The 20695-nt window shown below is 38.4% G+C and overlaps 1 protein-coding gene across 2 annotated transcripts; it reads left to right on the top strand.

Moving 5' to 3' along the window:
* Window positions 1-713: 713 nt before the first annotated feature.
* On the top strand, window positions 714-20602 carry LOC127413900 (cyclin-dependent kinase-like 1). Of its 2 annotated transcripts, XM_051651468.1 has the most exons (10): window positions 714-1278; window positions 2035-2204; window positions 6752-6873; window positions 7353-7425; window positions 17642-17732; window positions 17829-18029; window positions 18640-18722; window positions 18830-18886; window positions 19378-19533; window positions 19967-20602. In XM_051651468.1, exons 2-10 carry the CDS (start codon window positions 2037-2039, stop codon window positions 20066-20068), a joined length of 1053 nt encoding a protein of 350 aa, XP_051507428.1. In that variant the 5' UTR covers window positions 714-1278; window positions 2035-2036; the 3' UTR covers window positions 20069-20602. The 2 variants fall into 2 exon arrangements, with proteins under 2 accessions (XP_051507428.1, XP_051507427.1); XM_051651467.1 differs by lacking the exon at window positions 714-1278 and having other exon boundaries at window positions 1368-2204.
* The last annotated feature ends 93 nt before the right edge of the window (window positions 20603-20695 follow it).

Here is a 20695-nt window from a genome sequence, read left to right as displayed (position 1 = left end):
TATGTATCTAAATTAAAATCCCTGAAATTAACACATTTCTTTTGAGACAGAATACTAATTTATCCTTTTCAGTTTTAAAGTCATTAAATCAAAAATGTTCAATAACTGTCCCATAAGTGAAAGGATGTTATTTTGGGTAAAACAAAAGCCCCGCTGATGCAGGGGCTAAAGGCCCCTATTAAACGCATTGTTTTTTTAAAGTGGGCCAAATAGATTTGTTATTAAAAAATGTCAAAGTGGGCTCAAATTGACTCATCCTATCATAATAGAGATTAGTTTGTTTATAGAGTACTTGAGATGTTATGATATGTCAAATGTTTAACAGAAATTAACAGAAAATGGTAAACCCTTTCCTGCAGTGGTTATGCTGAGTAAGTGTTACACAAAAAAAGCATCTTGCTATCTCAAAATTATTTGCCTTAGTTAATTGCCCCCATGTCTACACCATATCACTTTAAACCTCCAAGGGGCCTTTTACCCCTAATGTGGCTCCCTCACCACCTTTTTTTAAAACTGAATTTTAATAAAAACAACTTTCCGTTGTTATTTCTTTTCACACAAATTATGTTGCTCCATCAATTTTCATTAAAAATAAATCTATTTTTTTCAATTTTGATCAATTTTGTGACCAGAAAAAAATGCTACATTTCGTTAAGGGGTGCATTTAGCCCCGTTGTACCCTACTTTTTATTACTACAGTTATTAATAATAGTACTGTGTTACACGGACACTGTAAAGTAAAGTGTTACCAAAACATTACATGTATGTGAGAAAGGTTGATTCACATGACATCACTGATTGCGCGCTCAGGTGTGTTTACAAGTGGAAAAACCTGCATGGCAGCTGTTTGATTTATGTCATCGGATGCAGGGATTTACTGTCCCAGACCAGTGACTGCACTCGTAAATAACTGATCTCGGGTCAGACAGCGCGAATAGCTTGTAGCTTTCAGCGTGTTGCAGTGCAGACTGAAGCGCGCGTGGAGGGGAGGTGGAGTCTGGACTCGGTTTCTATGGCGATCAGCCGCTTGTAAACAGAGTGTTTTCTGCGAACTCAAACACATTATCTCGGTCCGCGGACACACGGTTTCACCCGTCCGTCACTTTCACTTGACACCACCAGCGTGTCGCGAGACAGCGGACTCGTGCGCGTGCCTTCCAGCTTCGGTTTATTTGACAAATCTCGATTTCACGAAATTGCGATTTGTGTGCGATTTCGTTTTCCAATTTAATTTAGATTTTATTTTATTTTTTATTTTTTTGGATGTGACATTTGCAGGTAAGCTTTGTGTATAACTCACATTTTTGGTCTATATTAATTATTTCTCTGTTTTTTTTTTTTTTTTTGTCTTATTATACGTGGTACTGTTGAATACCAGCAGGTGCAACTAAAACCCAGTATTTTGCTTCTATTAAAATGCACCCCCTCTTATTTATCACACTTTCGTTCACTAGAGCAGTGGAGTCCACTAGAACTGATCCTGTCTACAACAACTGAAAACAATTAATGTTACATAACAGCAATAACTCCCTTACGGTGCCCCTCAAATGAAGATATTCTTAAATATTTTGAATAGACAGTTGTAATTTAGTGACTTGCTGATAAAATGCAAATAAATATAATGAGGATTATGTTTGGTGTCTCATTCTGCATAAATGTGCTATTTAAAAATCTCAGTCTGGCTCCAGTTAAAGGGATAGTTCACCCAAAAATGAAAATTCTCTCATTATTTACTCACTCTCATGACATCCCAGATGTGGAAGGCTTTCTTTGTTTTGCTGAACACAAATGAAGATTTTTAGAAAAATATCTCAGCTCTGTTTGACCATTCAATGCAAGTGAATAGTGCTCCAAAAAGCACATAAATGCAGCATAAGAGTAATCCATGTCTTCCATGATAGGTGTGGGTGAGAAACAGATCAATATTTAATTTATGGGTGAACTGTCCCTTTTATCAGTTAATTACTATACATTAAGGTAAACATTAAGAGTTTTGTTAAGCATCATAAATGTGTTCTGCTGGTGGTGTCACAGAGATGGAGAAGTATGAGAAGATCAGTAAGATCGGCGAAGGCTCGTACGGCATAGTGTTCAAGTGCAGGAATAAAGACACTGGACAAATTGTCGCCATCAAGAAGTTCATGGAGTCTGAGGACGACCCCATCATTAAGAAAATAGCGCTCAGAGAAATCCGCATGCTGAAGGTAAGCAATCGATATTATGCATGTTTAAGGAATAAAGTGATTTACATTTGTTACAATATTCTTTTACTATTATCATTAGTAGACATGAGGAATTATTATAATTAGTAGTAGAACAAGCTTGCGTGCCGTCCTTGTTGTGTTGTTATTATTTTTCTTCATCAATTGGCACGTTTATTAATATAATCAGTGTTTGGAGTTCTTGTGTGATTTGCAAACTCTTTCCTTTGAACTGAGAGCAGATCTGTGGCCCTTTGAAAATCTGACATGTCAGCCAACACTGGCTTAACGATTAATTTCACTCTGTTATGTATGAATGGATGAATGAATATTCTTGTTGTTCTCTTCATCTCTTGAGGGTTTTTTTCTTTCTTCAGTATTAACAGCCAGTTACTGTCCCATAGGCTTTAGGTCTATATTGGTTTGACTTTGGACCATAAAAGTGGTCATTTTGTAAAACTGTATCTCTAAATGGGGTGGTTCTAGTCTAATCTAGGTTAGTTCATACATGTAAATAGGTGAGATTGCACTTATTTATTAGTTCAGAATGGTTCTAGGAGTTATTCTGGGATGGGAATTGACCTGTTGCCATTGGAGATGTGAGGTGTGTGATAGGCATCTGATAAGACATGCCGATGCTGTCTCTTTCAGCATACATGTATAAACACACACATGCACACATATAAACTAAACTATATGGCCAAACGTAAGTGGAGACCCGAACACCACACTCATATGTGTATTTAATTTCAGAACTTAGACATTAATCACTTTCTGCATTTCATTTTCATTCATTTTCTTCTTGAAGGCTTTCCACCAGGGACTAAAAATGAGATGTTTTTCATTTCGGTTCATTCTGAGCAGAAACAGTATTTTTACGTTCCGGTTCCACCGTTCCGCAGCCTCCTTTCCGAATGGTAACCAGTTAGAACAAAATAAAAGAATGGTTACTAGCATTCTTTTTAAAATGACGGTACTTTGTGCTAAGGGTGGGTGATATACCTGTTGCAGTGTTTTCAGATTTCACAAGAGAAACAAGGTACCTGTTTTGGAAAAACAAGCTCAGAATTCGGGACTAGCCTCACCCAAAATATGCAAAAATAAGCAATTCAAGTTTTTCACATGTGGGGGAATTTTCATGATAGAAATCAGAATAAGCATAGTAAACAGTAGCCTATACAAAGTAACGTCTTCTTAATATTAAATGTATCCCCCCCAACATTTTTCAAATATTAATTTGGCCACCTAATTAATATTTTAAATCTCTCTCTCTCCTGGATGGACACACACACTGCTTGGGCACGTTTGGACTAAACATCACGTTTTGTGGGCTGAGTCATTTTTATTTTTTAACATTTGTTTTTAAACTATCAGCGTCCTTCAGAATCAAAGCACATGCTTATGTTCTACTAAGAGAGAAAAGCCTCATTTTTTTCATGCAACAGGAAGTGGTGTAATTCCGAAAATTTACTGTGATAAACCCTTTGATTTTGGTTTCATGACTGGTTATTACCAGCATTTAAAAATACTTTTTTCCTCTCGGGGAGGTGCAGTGGAGATGATGTGATGATTATTATATATATATAATTTGTGTGTGTGTGTGTATGTGTGTGTCTATAATCATTTGTGACCACAGAGATATTGTTGAGGGTCAGGGTGGGGTTGGGTATTGGGAGGGGATGGGGTAATAGTGGGGTTAAATATTGATTCTGTACATATATGTTTGTTATCTATATGAATACAAAAAAATGTTAATCAGAAAAACAAAATTCACTCTAGAATTCCGTTGAATTGAGATTTCGTTCCTGTTTTTGGATACGTTCTACAAAAAATACATAAATAAATAAATTAAGTATATATATATATATATATATATATATATATATATATATATATATTATTTTCGTTCCTTTAACCGTTTTTAGTCCCTGCTTTCCAGTAGATGTTGGAACAAGGCACTAACTACGTTTCCATCCAAGGGTTTTTTAAAAGTGTAGCACATCGAAAAGTTTGCCGATATATCTGATGGAAATGCAAATTATCGCTAAAATTTCACAAGTGTCAACATAATATTTTTCCGTTTAACTCTAGCGCATAAACTCTATGTCGATACTTCAGATGTTGCGAAAGACTGGATTGGAAACATTTTTTGTCGAGAAAATTCTTTTTTTTATTTTTATTTTTTTTATCCTCTTTTCTACCAATTTGGAATGCCCAATTCCCACTATTAGTGGCGCAGTTACTCACCTCAATCTGGGTGGCGGAGGACAAGTCTCAGTTGCCTCTGCTTCTGAGAGAGTCAATCTGCGCAGAGACTCCGCATGTGGAGGCTCATGCTATTATCCGCAATCCACACACAACTTACCACGTGCCCCATTGAGAGCGAGAACCACTTAATCGCAACCACGAGGAGGTAACCCCATGTGACTCTACCTTCCCTAGTAACTGGGCCAATTTGGTTGCTTAGGAGACCTAGCTGGAGTCATTCAGCACACCCTGAATTCGAACTTGCGACTCAGGGGTGATAGTCAGCGTCAATACTCACTGAGCTACCCAGGCCCCCTCGAAAAAACTGGCATTAACGCAAAAATATAGTGTCACATGACAGACTTTACCCCAGTCATTAGCCTGTGTTAATCATGACGATACGGTATACATCCTTGAAAGCCAATTTATTGTATGTGAAGCATTACTCGCACTGTTATGGATTGGTCTTAACGGCATACCTGCACAGATCCGATGCTGCAAACACATCTGTGTCATGACACTTCCAGGAGTGCCAACACAAATAAATTAAATGAATGGCCACTCTTTGTGATTAATTTAATCACAGTAGTCATCCGTTTATTTATTAAAGTTGCTTTTCCACACCATTCAAAATAATAGATGGCAGTCATGGAATTAGCCCACAATACAAAAAACATATAATTTCTGTGCACAAAGATGTTTAAATTAAAAATAAATACACAATACTAGGAGAAAAGCTTCAGTGTGCTTTTTTGGAACACTAACAAAGCCCAGTTCTATAAAATTATTGTTTAGCTTTTGAAAAATTCCCTGTATTAAATAAAATAAATTACCAAATGAAAAAATAATATTGTTAGGCCTATATAATTGTCTTTTCTTTACACAAACTTAAATTAGCCTTATCCTTTTCTGTAGACGAAAACAAGTTGGCTGAATGACATTCTCAGAATGTTCTACAGTTTTTTCAAGACTATAAACTATCAGGACTATTTGTCCAATGCTGAGTTCACTTTCAGAATACTAGCTTTTGAATGTTTTAAAACTTTTAAATATTTTAAATCTAACCCTCTTTACCTCAGATCGCATTTGCTGAGCTTCTTCAGAAAATGTAAATTGCATTATGATGCAAAACATTTTTTTTTTTTTGGTTAATTAATTAAGTTCAGTTGGTCATTAGAAGTTGCTGGAAAAATATGCGGGACATAATGCAGTTGTGATGGTGATGCTTTATTTATTTATTTATAAGGGACCATGTACAATATCAAACATAAATGTTTCCATTTGATGCATTGTACCAGATTTAGCCTAAGGCTTTAGATTAGATGATTGTTCAAAATAGCCTATTGAATATCAGGAATGTATCATATATTTAAACCCTGATATTACACCGCATCAATTTTTCTTTAATAGCTGTGCATACCACATATACACATCGATGGATGCTCCTTATACTAAGACCGAAAGTTTCCCCACTACTTGGTGCAGGTTGCCAGCTTGAACAGTGCCGTGACGATTCGCTTTCGGGTGGCAACCTGCGATAGGCACAACACCAGGACCAATATTATAGTCCAATCAGAAGGGCAACTGCTCCCTTTTGATTGAAATTCCTCATCTTCTGATTGCATTTATTTGTGAAATTAAAATGACAGTAAGCTGGCTAATTTCAATTAATTGTCTCAATACTCTCCCCATTTTACAAAAGTACACAATTAGCGATATACACATTTCTGTATGGAAACACTTAAGGGCAGATTTCCAAAACTTATGCGACAAAGTGTTTTTTTAAGCATGACTTTATCACACACACCATTTTTATAGATAAAAGACCATTTGAATTGAAACAGGCAGAAGACGGTAAATTTTGCAAACATTTTTTTACACATTTTCACTTTGTCGATAACAAAACAGCGTGAAAAGTGGATGGAAACTAGGTTCATGTTGCTCTTATTCAGACAAGAGCATCATTGAGGTCAGGCACTCGCAGTTAGTGTTCCAGTTCATCCCAAAGGTGTTCAATGGGGTTTAGGTCTGACATTTTTTGCAGGCCGGTCAAGTTCTTTCTCACCAGACTCAGTAAAGCATTTCTTTATGAACCTCACTTTGTGCACAGGGCCATTGCCATGCTGGAACAGAATAGGGCCCTCCCCAAACTGAAGCACACAGTTCTCTATAATGGCATTGTATGCCGTAGCATTAAGATTTGCATTCACTGGAATTACTGGAATAGCCAAGCCGTTAATTAGACGGGGGTTTCCAATGTCCAGGTAGTATGTTTTCATTTAAATCCTTTTTTGTGTATGTAGCAACTGAAACATCTCAACCTGGTGAATCTGATCGAAGTGTTCAGGAGAAAGAGAAAACTGCATCTGGTGTTTGAATACTGCGACCACACTGTCCTCAACGAGCTGGACAGATACCCACGAGGGTGAGAGCACACACAAACACACCTATAAAACAGCTCTATTTCTTATATTAACAGACATATTGTGTTTTTGTTGCTATGACGCCCAGCCATGTCTGTAGTGGAATGTTTACAGCAGAATGCATTTACCCTCTGCGGTGCACTTGAGGCAGACGCTGTAAAATGTTGGACTGTGACCATTTAACTCTCTGTCTCTCTCTTTATGTTACAGCATTGATTTATGAGTCCAGATTCAATAAAGCTCAAACAAAAGAGCACTCTCACACTCGAACATATATTGTATAGGCTGCACTATATCATACACAGAATTCTGTCCCATCAGTACCTATAGGGTTAGTATAGTGTGGGTTAAAGTATACAGAGAGGACAGAGAAGGGTGAGCTGTAACTGTGTTGTGTTCCTGTAATTGCATTGTGATGCTTGTGCTTGTGTGTGTGTGTGTGTGTGTGTGTGTGTTTGCGCACGCGTGTGTGTTTACTCAGTGTTCCAGAGCACATGGTAAAAAGCATCATCTGGCAAACACTTCAAGCTTTGAACTTCTGTCACAAACAAAAAGTAAGAATTGCAAACTCGCCGTCACAAACATCTTTTTTTATTTTTATTTTTTATTTTATGATTAACATTTTTTATTGATTCATCTGTTAAACAAAGAAAAACAAAACATATACAAACAGAATCAATACTCAACCCCCCCAGTCCCCAACCCCACCCTGACCCCAACAACACCCCAGTTGTCACATCATTATAGACACACAAAAAAAAAAAAAAAAAAAAAAAAAAATATATATATATATATATATATAATAATCACACACACCCCTCTTCAAAAGCTGCCACCCTGCCCATATCTGAGCACCACTCCTGAAATGGGGGCGCTTCAGCCAACTTCCATTCCCCTTAAAACTATCTGTCTGGCAATCATAACGCTGGTTAAAACCCAATTTTTTATGTGCTTATTCTCTATATTGATGACCGCCCCATCACCTAAAATACAGAGTCTGGGGTAAAAAACATTTGAGAGCCCAGTACCTCACACATAAAACTCTGGATCTTCAACCAAAATTCTTGGATCTTAACCCCCGCAAAAGACATGGGTTCTGTCTCCATCTTCTGATTGACATCACCAGCAGCTGGGTGTGTCTTTAAAACCAAGCTTATACAAACTAGAGGGGGTCCAACAGAATCTATGTAAAATCTTGAATTGCATAAGGCACACCCTTGCATCTCTAGATGCAGACTTGATGTTTTTTAGAATCCTAGCCCACACTCCCTCCTCCAATACCAAGTTTAAATCTTTCTCCCATACTCTCTTGATAGAAGTTAAAGCTCCATCCCCCAGACTCTGAATTAGCAGGAAGTAATAAACTGATGCCTCATGACCTTTTCCAAAAGCAGTAATCCTCCCGCTTTAGGTGGGTCTAAACTATTCCCAAAAACAGTACAGAGCAGGTGGCGCAGCTGTAAATATTATAGAACTGAGATCTGGGAATTCCAAAATGTTGAACCAAATTTTCAAAGGATCTCAACACTCCACTCTCATATAGGTCACCGAGTGCATTAACCCAGTCCACTCTGACCAGCAGAAAGTAACTTAACTTCGGTTAGTTTGATAGAAAGGCTTTGCAATGGCGAAATAGGGGCAAGAACTTCCTGTTCAATACAAAACCAGGGAGGTCTCTCTCAGGTGGAAGCGACCAACGAGCCAAATCTCTGAGACCGAATGCATAATAATAAAAAAAATACTTGGGTAGGCCTAGCCCACCTTTGTCAATCAGCCTATGTAACTTATTGAAATGTAATCGGGAACGCTTATCATTCCAAATAAAGGACTTCGCTATGCTATCAAATTGCTTGAAATAAGAGAGGGGGACATCTACAGGGAGAGATTGTAGCAGGTAGTTGAATTTTTGAATACAATTCATTTTAATAACATTAACCTTCCCAATCATAGATAAATGTAATGAAGCCCACCTGCCCACATCGCTCGAAAACCTTTTTATTAAGGGGTCAAAATTAACTCTGGGCAGTACGCTGTCAGAGACAAATCTTCAGACTTAGACCAATTAACTCTGTATCCTGAGAACTTAGAAAAGGAATTAATAATTCTGTAGAGGCAAGGCATAGATCTAGTTGGGTAATAAAATATCATCTGCATAAAGCAAAAGCTTATGTGCCACACCTCCCGCCACCACCCCTGGAAAATCATTTTCCTTTCTTATCGCTGCTGCTAATGGTTCCAGGGCAAGACAGAACAATAATAGGGAAAGAGGGCAACCCTTTCGGGTGCCCCTATCCAGAGTAAAATATTCTGAAATTAATCCATTTGTTTGTACCGCCGCTACCGGGTGTCTATAAAGTAACTTAATCCATCAAATAAAAGTATTCTCAAACCCGTATATTTCCAAAATCTTAAAAAGATAATCCCATTCTACCATATCAAATGCCTTTTCATTTCAAACGCCTGTAGGCAAGGCCTTAATTACCTCGCCAAGCTCCTCTAAGGTTATCTCAGAATCAAGATTCATTTTTTGCTCAGTCGTCAGTTTAGGGAATTCTAATGGTTCCACAAAGTTTCTAATATCTTCATCAGTAGATGAAGATGTGGAACTATAAAGATCAAGATAGAATTCTTTAAAAGCATTATTAATATCAATGGCCAAGGTCAAAATTTCACCACCAGCAGATTTCAATGAGGGAATGGTAGAAAAAGAGATTCTCTGCTTTATATATCTAGCCAAATCTTCCCTGCTTTGTCCTCCGACTCAAAATATGACTGTCTTGCCCTGAATAGCCAAAACACCAGCTTCCGTGACAAAATAGTATTATATCTTCAGAAGACATTCGGCCTCTGTACTTTTAATATTCCCTTCCAACTTCAACTTTGGATTTCTTGATGAATGAGGCATAGTGTATGATCCAACCCCTAAGAACCGCCTTAAGTGCCTCCCAAGTCACGTCCACAGAGGATACTCCGTATAGACATTGATTTCAACCTTTAGCATTTGTTGGAAGTCAGGATTTTGCAAAAGGGATACATTAAAGCGCCAACTATATGATTTCTTTTTCTCCATATGTGGCAACACGTCTAAACTCACCAGGGCGTGGAAGTGTCAATGTTGCTCTTACACACTTTTGCTTCACTATGATCAAGGACTGAGTCCATCAATAAATTAAAGTCTCCTCCCAATATTATATCATTAGGGGTGCCAGCGGCACCCCTAATCAACCTTTGCCCCAGAATTTCTGCTAAAACAATAATGACTCTTCCTAATTTATCTTTAATCTGTTTGAGACATTTGAATTGTAGATGTTTACTTATCAGTGTAATGAATCTCCTGCTCTTACTTAAGCCAGCAATAAAGAAAATATGTCCACCCCATATCTTCCAAAAACACTATATCATATTTCTTACATTTAAGAAAAGAAATAACTTTTTATGGGATGCCCCAACCCATTCACATTCCATGTGGAGAGAGACAATCCACTCATTTTACCATTTGACATTTTGACATATTAGAAAAAAATAGATTGTGTGTCAAAAATCTAATTATAAAGACCACAGACCAACATTAGTGCAACAATCAAACCCCGAACTTCCCCCAGAACCAAACAAACACAAAAAAGATCCATCCCTCCAAACTCAAACTGTCCATGTACGCCTACGAGAGTCCCCGCAACAACTATGCCATCGGATTGCTCAAGTCTGGTGCTTCTATACAAATTTTGTGAGACAGAGTTGCACAACAGAAAAGAATCTATAAAACAAACTCCAGCCAATAGATGGAATAAGCACAAAGAACGTGTAGATTCATCCACATAACTGTCCCGAAGGTGTGCTCCTCTACAAGACTCCAACCGCTAGCGGAACCAGCACCAAAAAAAAAAAAAAAAAAAAAAAAAAAAAAAAAAAAAGGACCTTTAGTGTCCTCGGGCAGTCAAACGAATGTTCAGTGAGCCAACCCATTCGGCTGTTACATGAGTGTAACAAATGCCCTAATCCCTCTAATGATTTGCAAGAAATATTCCACAAAACAAACTCCATCCAGTAGGAGGCATATGCACAAAGAATGTGCAGATTCATCCACAAACTGTCCCGAAGGAGTGTTATTCCACAAAACAAACTCCAGCCGCTAGCCAGAACCAGCACAAAAAGAAACAAAATAGGCGCTCAGTTTCCTCGAACAGTCAAGTGAATTTTCAGTGAGTCAGGCCCACTCGGATGTTACACGAGTGCAACAAATGCCCTAATCACTCCAATGTTTGCAAGAAATATTCAACAAAACAAACTCCAGCCACTTGGCAGAAACAACACAAAGAGAAACTAAATAGGCGCTCAGTTTCCTCGGACAGTCAAGAGAGTGTTCAGTGAGTCAGGCTCACTCAGCTGCATCGAGAGCATCACACAGTGACTTACTCACTCCATTGACTTTATAAAGGACATCGCTTGATGTGGGCATGTAAATATTTTGCAGCCATCCTTAGTATCTATTCTCAATTTGGCCGGGAACATCAGTGCAAAAGTGACCTTCCGTTGATATAAGAATTTCTTATATGTCTGGGAGCAAGAAAATGCTGTGGTTCTTCCAAGAAAGCCTTCCTTCGCATAACACGAGATCTTTATCGGATGATCTCAGAAATTTGGCCAGAATTGATCGGGTCCTGTCTCCCTCAGCGAATCTCCGAGCCGGAACTCTGTGAGCTCACTCGATTTCCAGCTTATGGCCTGTTATGTCTAGCAGACTCGGGAAGAGCTCGTCTAGGAATTTCACCATAACTTGGCCTTCTTCGTTCTCAGGAATTCCAACAATTCGGACATTGTTTCGCCGATTACGATTCTCAAGGTCTTCCAATAATTCCCAAATGCACTCCAAGTCCGCCTTGGTCACTTGTGGGTTAGCAGCTGATTCCCTCTCCAATGACTCTAGATAATCAATCCGTTTCTCAACATCTGACACTGTTGTAACCAACTCCTCCAAGTCAGCAATGACCTTCGTCAGCATTGCCGTCATGTTCGACAGTTGACGCTGGATCTCTTCCACCGTACTGGCCAAATTGAGTCCCGGGCTTTCGGCCTCTTGTTTCAGGGGCTTTAGCTTGAGCACATAAGTGTCTTTTAATGTCTCCAGATCTAGAGGATTTTGAACTCTTTGACATATTGTCTTCATAGAACAGTTATGAAACCGAGTGTATCGAATCTTACCTGATTATGACACAACAAGTATTAAAACTAGCAAAGTGCGCAGAGCTCGCCGTTCACACGTTCACATGTCCGAACCTCGCATGGCACCACGCGACTCTCACAAACATCTTATTAAGAAACAAATTAAGTTGTTAACACTTTACATGAATGTTCCCTTTGTTAGGGGTTTATTAAGGACTAATAATTCAAATACCAATGCACTGATATGTGGTTAGCCACATGCATTAAAAGGGTGATCACTAGACATGTTATTTTAAGGGGTTGGAGGTCGGTTGGAGCGCCCTCATTTCATGAGTTGTGCTCGGAGATGGGGAGGGTGGCGGTCTTTGAGGAAGGGATGTATAGAAGGCTGGGAAATCTGGGGTTATTTGATAGGAAATGGGGCAGATATTTGGCCTTTTTGGAAAGCTTTCAGGGAGGGGTAGTGGAGAGGGATCTCTAGTTTTAAATATGTGTGTGCAATTTGATTGTTTTTTGAAAATATGCTTTGTATTTATATATTTATTTATTTATTGTGTGCATGTTTTGTGTGGGTTTTTTTTGTTTTTGTTTTTTTAAATATTTAAGACCACTGGGGTGTGTTTGTGTCGGGTGGGGGTGTTCGGGGGGAAGGGTTTAATTGTACATAATTTGATTCCGCATTTTCTGTGATGTTTATTTAATTTCTTGAATGGAATCAATAAAAATTGTTAATAATAAAAACAAAGAAAAGATAAATTAGGAAGACTTATTATTGTTTTAGCTGAAATTCAGGGACAAAGTCTTATTTTGGCGAATATTTATGCACCTAACCTTGATGATCAGGGCTTTTTTATAGATCTTGAAGGGATGTTGCACCCCTCATTATATAATATTGGTAGGAGACTTTACTCTTTTGTTGGACTCAGTCCTTGATCATAGTGAAGCAAAAGTGTGTAAGAGCAACATTGACACTTCACAGGATGTGTAAAAATCTTGGTCTTACAGATATTTGGACCCATCTGGTAGGGACTATAATTTTTTTCATCAGTCCGTAAGATTTATTCTAGAATAGATTTTTTTTAATATATATATCTAAGTCCCTAATTTCATCTGTTGTTGATTGCTCAATTGGAAACATTTTAGTCTCAGATCATGTCCTGGTGTGTTTTATGTTGCCACATACAGAGAAAAAGAAATCATATAGTTGCCACTTTAATGTATCCCTTTTGCAAAATCCTGAATTCCAACAAATGCTAAAGGCTGAAATCAATGTCTATATGAAGACCAACTGGTCCTCAGTATCCTCTGTGGGTGTGGCTTGGGAGGTACTTAAGGTGGTTCTTAGGGGCCTGATCATACAGTATACCTTATTCACGCAAAAAATCCAAAGCACAAGAACTAGTGGAATTGGAAGAGAATATTAAAAGTGCAGAGGCAGAGCTGAAGCACCGAATGTCGTCTAATGGCTTCAGAGAATTGACCTGATTGAAATACAGATATAATACTATTTTGTCACGGAAGGTGGAGTTTTGGCTATTCAGGGCAAGCAGTCATACTTTGAGTTTGGGGACAAAGCAGGGAAGCTTCTGGCTAGATATATAAAACAGAGAGAGTTTTTTCTACCATTCCCTCAGTGAAATCTGCTAGTTGTGAAATATTTACCTCGGCCATTGATTTTAATAATGCTTTTAAAGAATTCTATCTTGATCTCTACAGTTCCATGTCTTCGCCTACTGATGATGATATTAGTAACTTTGTAGAACCATTAGAACTTCCTAAACTGATGACTGCACAAAAAAATTATCTTGATTCTGAGATAACCTTGGAGGAGCTTGGCGAGGTAATTAAGGCCTTGTCTACAGGCAAGTCTCCGGGGCCAGATGGCTTTGCCGCTGAATTTTTTTAGATCTTATGCTACAGATCTGGCTCCACTTTTGTTAGAAGTTTATACAGAATCATTAAAGAATGGAAAGCTTCTGCCAGCCAGTCTGATTTTTAAAAAGGACAAGGATCCAAGCCAGAGTTACCATCCAATTTCCCTGATCTAGCTAGACGTTAAAATATTGACAAATATTTTGGCTAACCGATTAAGTAAAGTTATGACATCTCTTATACATATAGATCAGGTGGGGTTTATTCGGGGCCGTAGCTCTTCTTAGGCATTTCATCAATATCATGTGATCAGTGGCGAATGATCAGACTCCGGTCACTGCCATCTCACTTGACGCCGAAAAGGCATTTGATATGGTAGAATGGGATTATCTTTTTAAGATTTTTGAAATGTACAGTTTCAAGAATACTTTTATTGGATAGATTAAGTTACTTTATAGACACCCGGTAGCGGCGGTACAAAGAAATGGATTAATTTCAGATTATTTTACTCTGGATAGGGGCACCCGGCAGGGTTGCCCTCTTTCCCCATTATTGTTCTGTCTTGCCCTGGAACCATTAGCAGCCACGATATGAAAGGAGGATGATTTTCCAGGGGTGATAGTGGGAGGTGTGGCACATAAGCTTTTGCTTTACACAGATGATATTTTATTATTTGTCTCCGACCCTACTAGATCTATGCCTTGCCTCCGCAGAACTATTAATTTATTTTCTAAGTTCTCAGGATACAGAGTTAATTGGTCTATATCCAAAGCTTTGGCTCTGACAGCATATGCCATACCAGCTGATGCCTGGTAATGGTTTTTCAGCCGGGCACCTTCCAGTGGCCCAAACAGGGCATTAAGTATTTGGGTATTTTATTCCTATCAAATTTGTGATTTAGTTAATTTTGACCCTTTAATAAAAAGTTTTTTGAGTGATGTGGGCAGGTGGGCTTCATTACATTTATCTATGATTGGGAAGGTTGATGTTATTAAAATGAATTGTATTCCAAAATTCAACTACCTGCTACAATCTCTCCTTATAGATGTCCCCCTCTCTTATTTCAAGCAATTTGATAACATAGCGAAGTCCTTCATTTGGAATGGTAAACGTCCCAGATTACATTTCAGTAAGTTGCATAGGCTGCATTTACAAAGGTGGGCTAGGTCTACCCAAGATTTTTTTATTATTATGCATTCGGTCTCAGACATTTGGCTCGTTGGTCGCTTTCACCTGAGAGAGCCCCTCCCTGGTTTTGTATTGAACAGGAAGTTCTTGCCCCTATTTCACCATTGCAAATCTTTTCTATCAAACTAATCTGAGAAGTCACACCTCGTTATCTCGCATTTGCACTCGGTATGGACAAAGTGTCCAGAGTGTTTAATTCTGACATTTATTGAAATGTTGCCTCGAGCATATGGCTGAACCCAAATTTATGTATTAATAATAGTCAGAGTGGATTGTGAGGGAGGTTAATACACTCGGTGACATATATGAGAGTGGAGTGAAAGTATAGTTCAACATTTTGGGATTCCCAGGTCTCAATTCTTCTGGTATTTACAGCTGCACCACCTTCTCTGTACTTTTTTTGGGAGTAACCCCCCCTAAAGCGACAGATACTCTGGGAGTGGTGATTACTGCTTTTGGAAAAGGTCATGAGGCATCAGTGTATTACTCCCTGCTAATTCAGAGTCTGGGGGACAGAGCTTTAACGTATATCAAGAGATTATGGGAGAAAGATTTAAACTTGGTATTGGAGGAGGGAGTGTGGGCTAGAATTCTAAAAAAAATCATGTCTACATCTAGAGATACAGGGGTGCGTCTTATGCAATTTAGGATTTTACATAGATTCTATGCCCCCCCCCCGATTGTATAGGCTTGGTCTGAAAGACACACCCACCTACTGGCGATGCCAATCAGAAAATGGAGACACAACCCATGTTATTTAGTGGTGTGTTATGATCCAAGAATTTTGGTTGAGGGTTCAGAGTTTTATGTGTGATGTATTGGGCACTCATATTTCATTTTGCCCCAGAATCTGTATTTTAGGCAATGGGGCGGTCATTATATAGGGGATAAACACATAAAAAATTGGGTCCTAGCCAGTGTTATGATCGGCAGACAGATTGTTCTAAGGGGATGGAAGTCGGCTGGAGCGCCCTCATTTCAAGAGTGGTGCACAGAGATGGGGAGGGTGGCGGCATTCGAGGAAGTGTCATGTAAAAAGCTGGGGAACTTAGATTCATTTGATGGGAAATGGGGCAGCTATTTGGCCTTCTTGGAGGGCTCTTGGTGAGGGGCAGTGGAGAGAGAAGTATTGTTTTAAATGTGTATGATTATTATATAATTTGTGTGTGTGTGTGTGTTTGTGTGACCACAGGGATGTTTGTTGAGGGTCAGGGTGGGGTTGGGGATTGGGAGGGGGAGGTGTAATAGTGGGGAATAAATGTTGATTCTGTGAATATATGTTTTGATTTTCTTTGTCAGTTATATGAATCAATAAAAACTGTTAATTAGAAAAAAAAATACTCACTGTTTCAAAAGTATAACCACAAGATGTAACAAAATGTGTGATAACGTGATTTAGTGTGATAAAATCGCTTACTGTTTCTGTGTAAAGTTATAACTAGTTTTATAACTTTGTTGCAATGATGATATAATGTCAACAAACCCTAAAACGACTGAAAAATGATAATTAAAACAACGTTACAGCTCAAATAATACATGAGTTTTGACAGAAGAATTAATGTAATTCTTCATGTAATCCAAAAAATGTTCCCATTCATTTCCATTGTAAGTGCCTCACTGTAACCAATTCTGCTTTTTTTTTTTTTTTTTTTTTTTTTAAAGAAAAGGAGGGACGAGTTTAAATTAATTTTTATGGTAATCAACATTATGCCACAAAGGCTGTCAGTTGAGCTTAAAGGGATAGTTCACCCATAAATGAAAATTCTCTCATCATTTAGTCACCCTCATGCCATCCCAGATGTGTATGGCTTTCTTTTTTCTGCAGAACATACATTCATATTTTTTGAAGAAATTTCAGCTCTGTATGTCCATACAATCCAAGTGAAGGGGTGCCAAAATTTTGAAGCTCCAAAATCCACATAAAGGCAGCATAAAAGTAATCCACGTGTTCAGAAGTGATATGATAGCTGTGGGTGAGAAAAAGATAGATATTTAAGTATTTTTTTTTTTTCATAAATTGTCCTCCCTGCCCAGTATGGCACGATATGCACGAGGAATGTGAATCACCAAAAACAGAAGACGTAGAAAGTGAAAGCGAAGGAGAAAGGACTTAAATATTGTTCTGTTTCTCACCCACACCTATCATATCACTTCAGAAGATATGGATTTAACCACCAGGTCATCTGGTAGTTTTTTGGGGTTTTTTGCCCTTGTGTGGATTTTGGAGCTTAAAACTTTTGGCACCCATTCACTTGCATTGTATGGACCTACAGAGCTGAGGTATTCTTCTAAAAATCATCATTTGTGTTCTGCAGAAGAAAGAAAGTCATACACATCTGGAATGGCATGAGGGTGAGTAAATGATAAGAGAATTTTCATTTTTGGGTGAACTAACCCTTTAATTAGTTTGGAACCTGGAATAGTCCTTTAATAGTGCTTTTAGATCAGATGTTTTCATTAGACTGTCTTAATGTGGCATAAGTATAATAACTCCAGATCAGCTTTTAGAGAAATTATTTAATAACTCCTAATATGTGCATGTGTGTTTAGTGTATTCACAGAGATGTGAAGCCTGAAAATATACTCATTACCAAACAACAGGTCATCAAACTCTGCGACTTTGGCTTTGCCAGGAACCTCAGTGCGTACATACATACAGTCCATACACCACACACAGCAAATATCACTGACACCTTGAACATTGTAATCATCAGAAACAACTTGCACTTTTTTGCAGCTGGTCCATGTGATTATTACACGGATTATGTAGCAACACGGTGGTACCGAGCTCCAGAACTGTTAGTGGGAGACACGCAGTACGGCCCGCCAGTGGACGTCTGGGCAGTGGGCTGTGTGTTTGCTGAGCTGCTCTCTGGCGTCCCTCTATGGCCAGGCAAATCTGATGTAGACCAGCTCTATCTCATAAGGACAACTTTAGGTCAGAAATAGCCACAGAACTACAGCTTTTTATGTTTTGTGAATGGATGCACAGTGGCCCCAGAAGGTATTTGGACACTTAAGTCACACTTGAAATGTGTTGCATTAGATATTAAAACATCAAACCATCTGGCATCTGCAAATAATTCTGCTAGAGCTTTTCTCAGAACTAGCCTCACTTTTTGAGCCATTTCTGCAAGATGATTTTTAGTGGATGTATGAAGTTAGTTCACATCAAATTCACACAGGTCTCCTAGTTGAAAAACCAGAGGTATAGTTCATCACAATAATCATGGACATGTTCCACAAAGTTTGAGAACGAGAAAGTGTCCGAAAATGTTTTGTCTTATTTTGAACAATATATCTATTGTTTTATCATTTGAAATCTTTCCATGAAATGTTTTGCCTAAAAAATGTACTATCTTTAAAATAAATGCCATTTGATTCAATATTTTGTTAAATAATGCAAAGACAATCATATATGTGTCCAAATATTTTATGGGGTCACTGAATGCAATAAATACAGTTTTAGTGCTCAGTATGTGTGTGTGTGTGTGTGTGTGCGCTTCTAAGTATTTTCAATATTTGTGTTCTTGTTGTTGTGCTCACAGGTGAGTTGATTCCTCACCATCAGCAGGTGTTCAGCACTAACCAGTTCTTCAGCGGAGTTTGTGTCCCTGAACCGCAGGAGCCGGTGAGCTGTTCATTATGCTTGTTTTTATTTCCATTCTGCATACATTTAATTTAAGAGATCTAGAAAATAATCACTTGCTTTATTTCATGATACTTGTTTATGAATAGGAGCCTGTTGAACTGAAGTATCCGAACCTCTCGTACCAGGCGCTAAGCCTCATGAAGGTCAGTTAAACACACACTGCATTATGAGCCAATGATATTCTGATTAGGGGTCCCTATCTAAAGCTGTTTTTTTTTTACCTGCAAAGGCACAGAATCTCATCTAAACAGTATATACATATGGTGCATTTGTGCAGAAGCAGCATAAATGTATTTGCACAGACTAACAATCATGGAAAAAAATGCATTACATGCTTAAATGTTGATTCTTATGCACAGTAGACAGAAAACATGCCTCGACTTTGCACTGTAAAGCCGCTGTCTTTGCCAGATAACCTGCTTTTCTGTGGTGTGGAAAAAATACAAGAATTTGTACTGTGAAGTCTCTTCCTTCTCATCTACGTGATGATCAAATTGTCAAAAGTAACATTAGGGATACTATTTCACTTCTTGTGGATGGGGCTTGCGCAACGACACTGCACACTCACACAGATCAATTATACAAAAGACCACTGCACACTCAGCACCAGTAGCTCTGTCTCTCTCTTTCTCAGGGCTGTTTGCGGATGGATCCAGCTGAGAGGTTATCCTGTGAGCAGTTATTGGAACAGCCGTACTTTGACAGTCTGCGAGAGGAGAGCGAGAGCGCAACTCGTGAACTGGACCTCAAGAGACGCACACGGCAGCCACGCAAACACCTGCCACCTGGGGTCTGTTACCATGACTACAAAAACAATTTCACCCACAGAAATCAGGGTTCCCACACTTTTTGACCATTGAATTTTCATTAATTTTGCATGACATTTCCAGTTTGTTTGTGATTAGTGGTTAAGGATTTTGAAAAATCATTAAAAATTCAGACTGATTTGCTAAGGAATCATTCAGGCCAAATTGTGATTTGATATGGCTGATTCACCAAGCAACTATTACACTACACAAGAGCAATATCTAGCCGAAGAAATATTTGAAGCCTAAACAGAACTAGAAAAATTTATATTCACTACAGACTTTTCCATCACTTTTCCATGACTTTTCAAAGCCTGGAAAACACAATTGACAAATTCCATGATAATTCCAGGTTTTCCTTGACCATAGGAACTCTAATATATTATAATATTTCAATTGCCCCTTCTCTCTGTCTAGTATCTGCCCCAATTGGCCAGCAGTACTGTGTTCCCATCTGTGGAAACAAGAAAATACTACAACAACCTGCGCAAGTTCAACTATCATCTGCCCAACATCTGATGCACTTCGACTCCTCAGGAACCCAGAAACTGACCATCCACCTCCCAGCTGGTGTGTGTGTGTGTGTGTGTGTGTGTGACAGACAAAAGGCTCTGCCTGTAGAACAATGATGTCACACTGCCAAAGCAAAGACTCACAGAGGAATTTCTGTTGTTATTATAAGTATATAATGACAACAGCAATAATAACTTTAATAAAACTGCATGTTGTGCTGTGCTTGATAGTTTGATTACAGGCTGAGATCAGAGCTGTAGAAGAGTTAGTACTGTGGGACTTTTTTATTTTTTAAGATACTTTACTACAAATGCTAATGATTCTTCATGTATGTTTGAAGTGTGCATATGACTGAAATAATTTTGCGAGACATAACTTTGTGTTTTGGTCAACAGCATTTATCATCCCCTGTGGACATAATTATCTTTTCATTGCCTTAACGACTGGTGCTAATAATTGAGCCACTGACATGCACTGGATGCCAAACTTCAGGAACATGATTCACAATTCTGAAAACATGGAAAGTAATGGATAAGAAATTAAATATGCTTCATTGTTTTTGTTGGGTTTTTTTTAGACTTTATCATTAAAAACCCTTCTGTAACATATACTGTAATGTTTGTTTTTGTAGCT

This window comes from Myxocyprinus asiaticus, chromosome 23 (genome assembly GCF_019703515.2).
Source record: "Myxocyprinus asiaticus isolate MX2 ecotype Aquarium Trade chromosome 23, UBuf_Myxa_2, whole genome shotgun sequence".
NCBI lineage: Eukaryota > Metazoa > Chordata > Actinopteri > Cypriniformes > Catostomidae > Myxocyprinus > Myxocyprinus asiaticus.
The sequence above is the reverse complement of the archived record's forward strand: the minus strand, read 5'-3'. Positions and strand labels throughout refer to the sequence as shown.

Bases quoted from the DNA above. Each gene is read 5' to 3' on its own strand.
- LOC127413900 (XM_051651467.1), top strand. From the start codon at position 2,010: ATGTGTTCTGCTGGTGGTGTCACAGAGATGGAGAAGTATGAGAAGATC. The intron at 18,723-18,829 runs GTGAGCTGTTCA...GTTTATGAATAG, and splicing joins TCCCTGAACCGCAGGAGCCG to GAGCCTGTTGAACTGAAGTA. The intron at 18,887-19,377 runs GTCAGTTAAACA...TCTCTTTCTCAG, and splicing joins AGGCGCTAAGCCTCATGAAG to GGCTGTTTGCGGATGGATCC.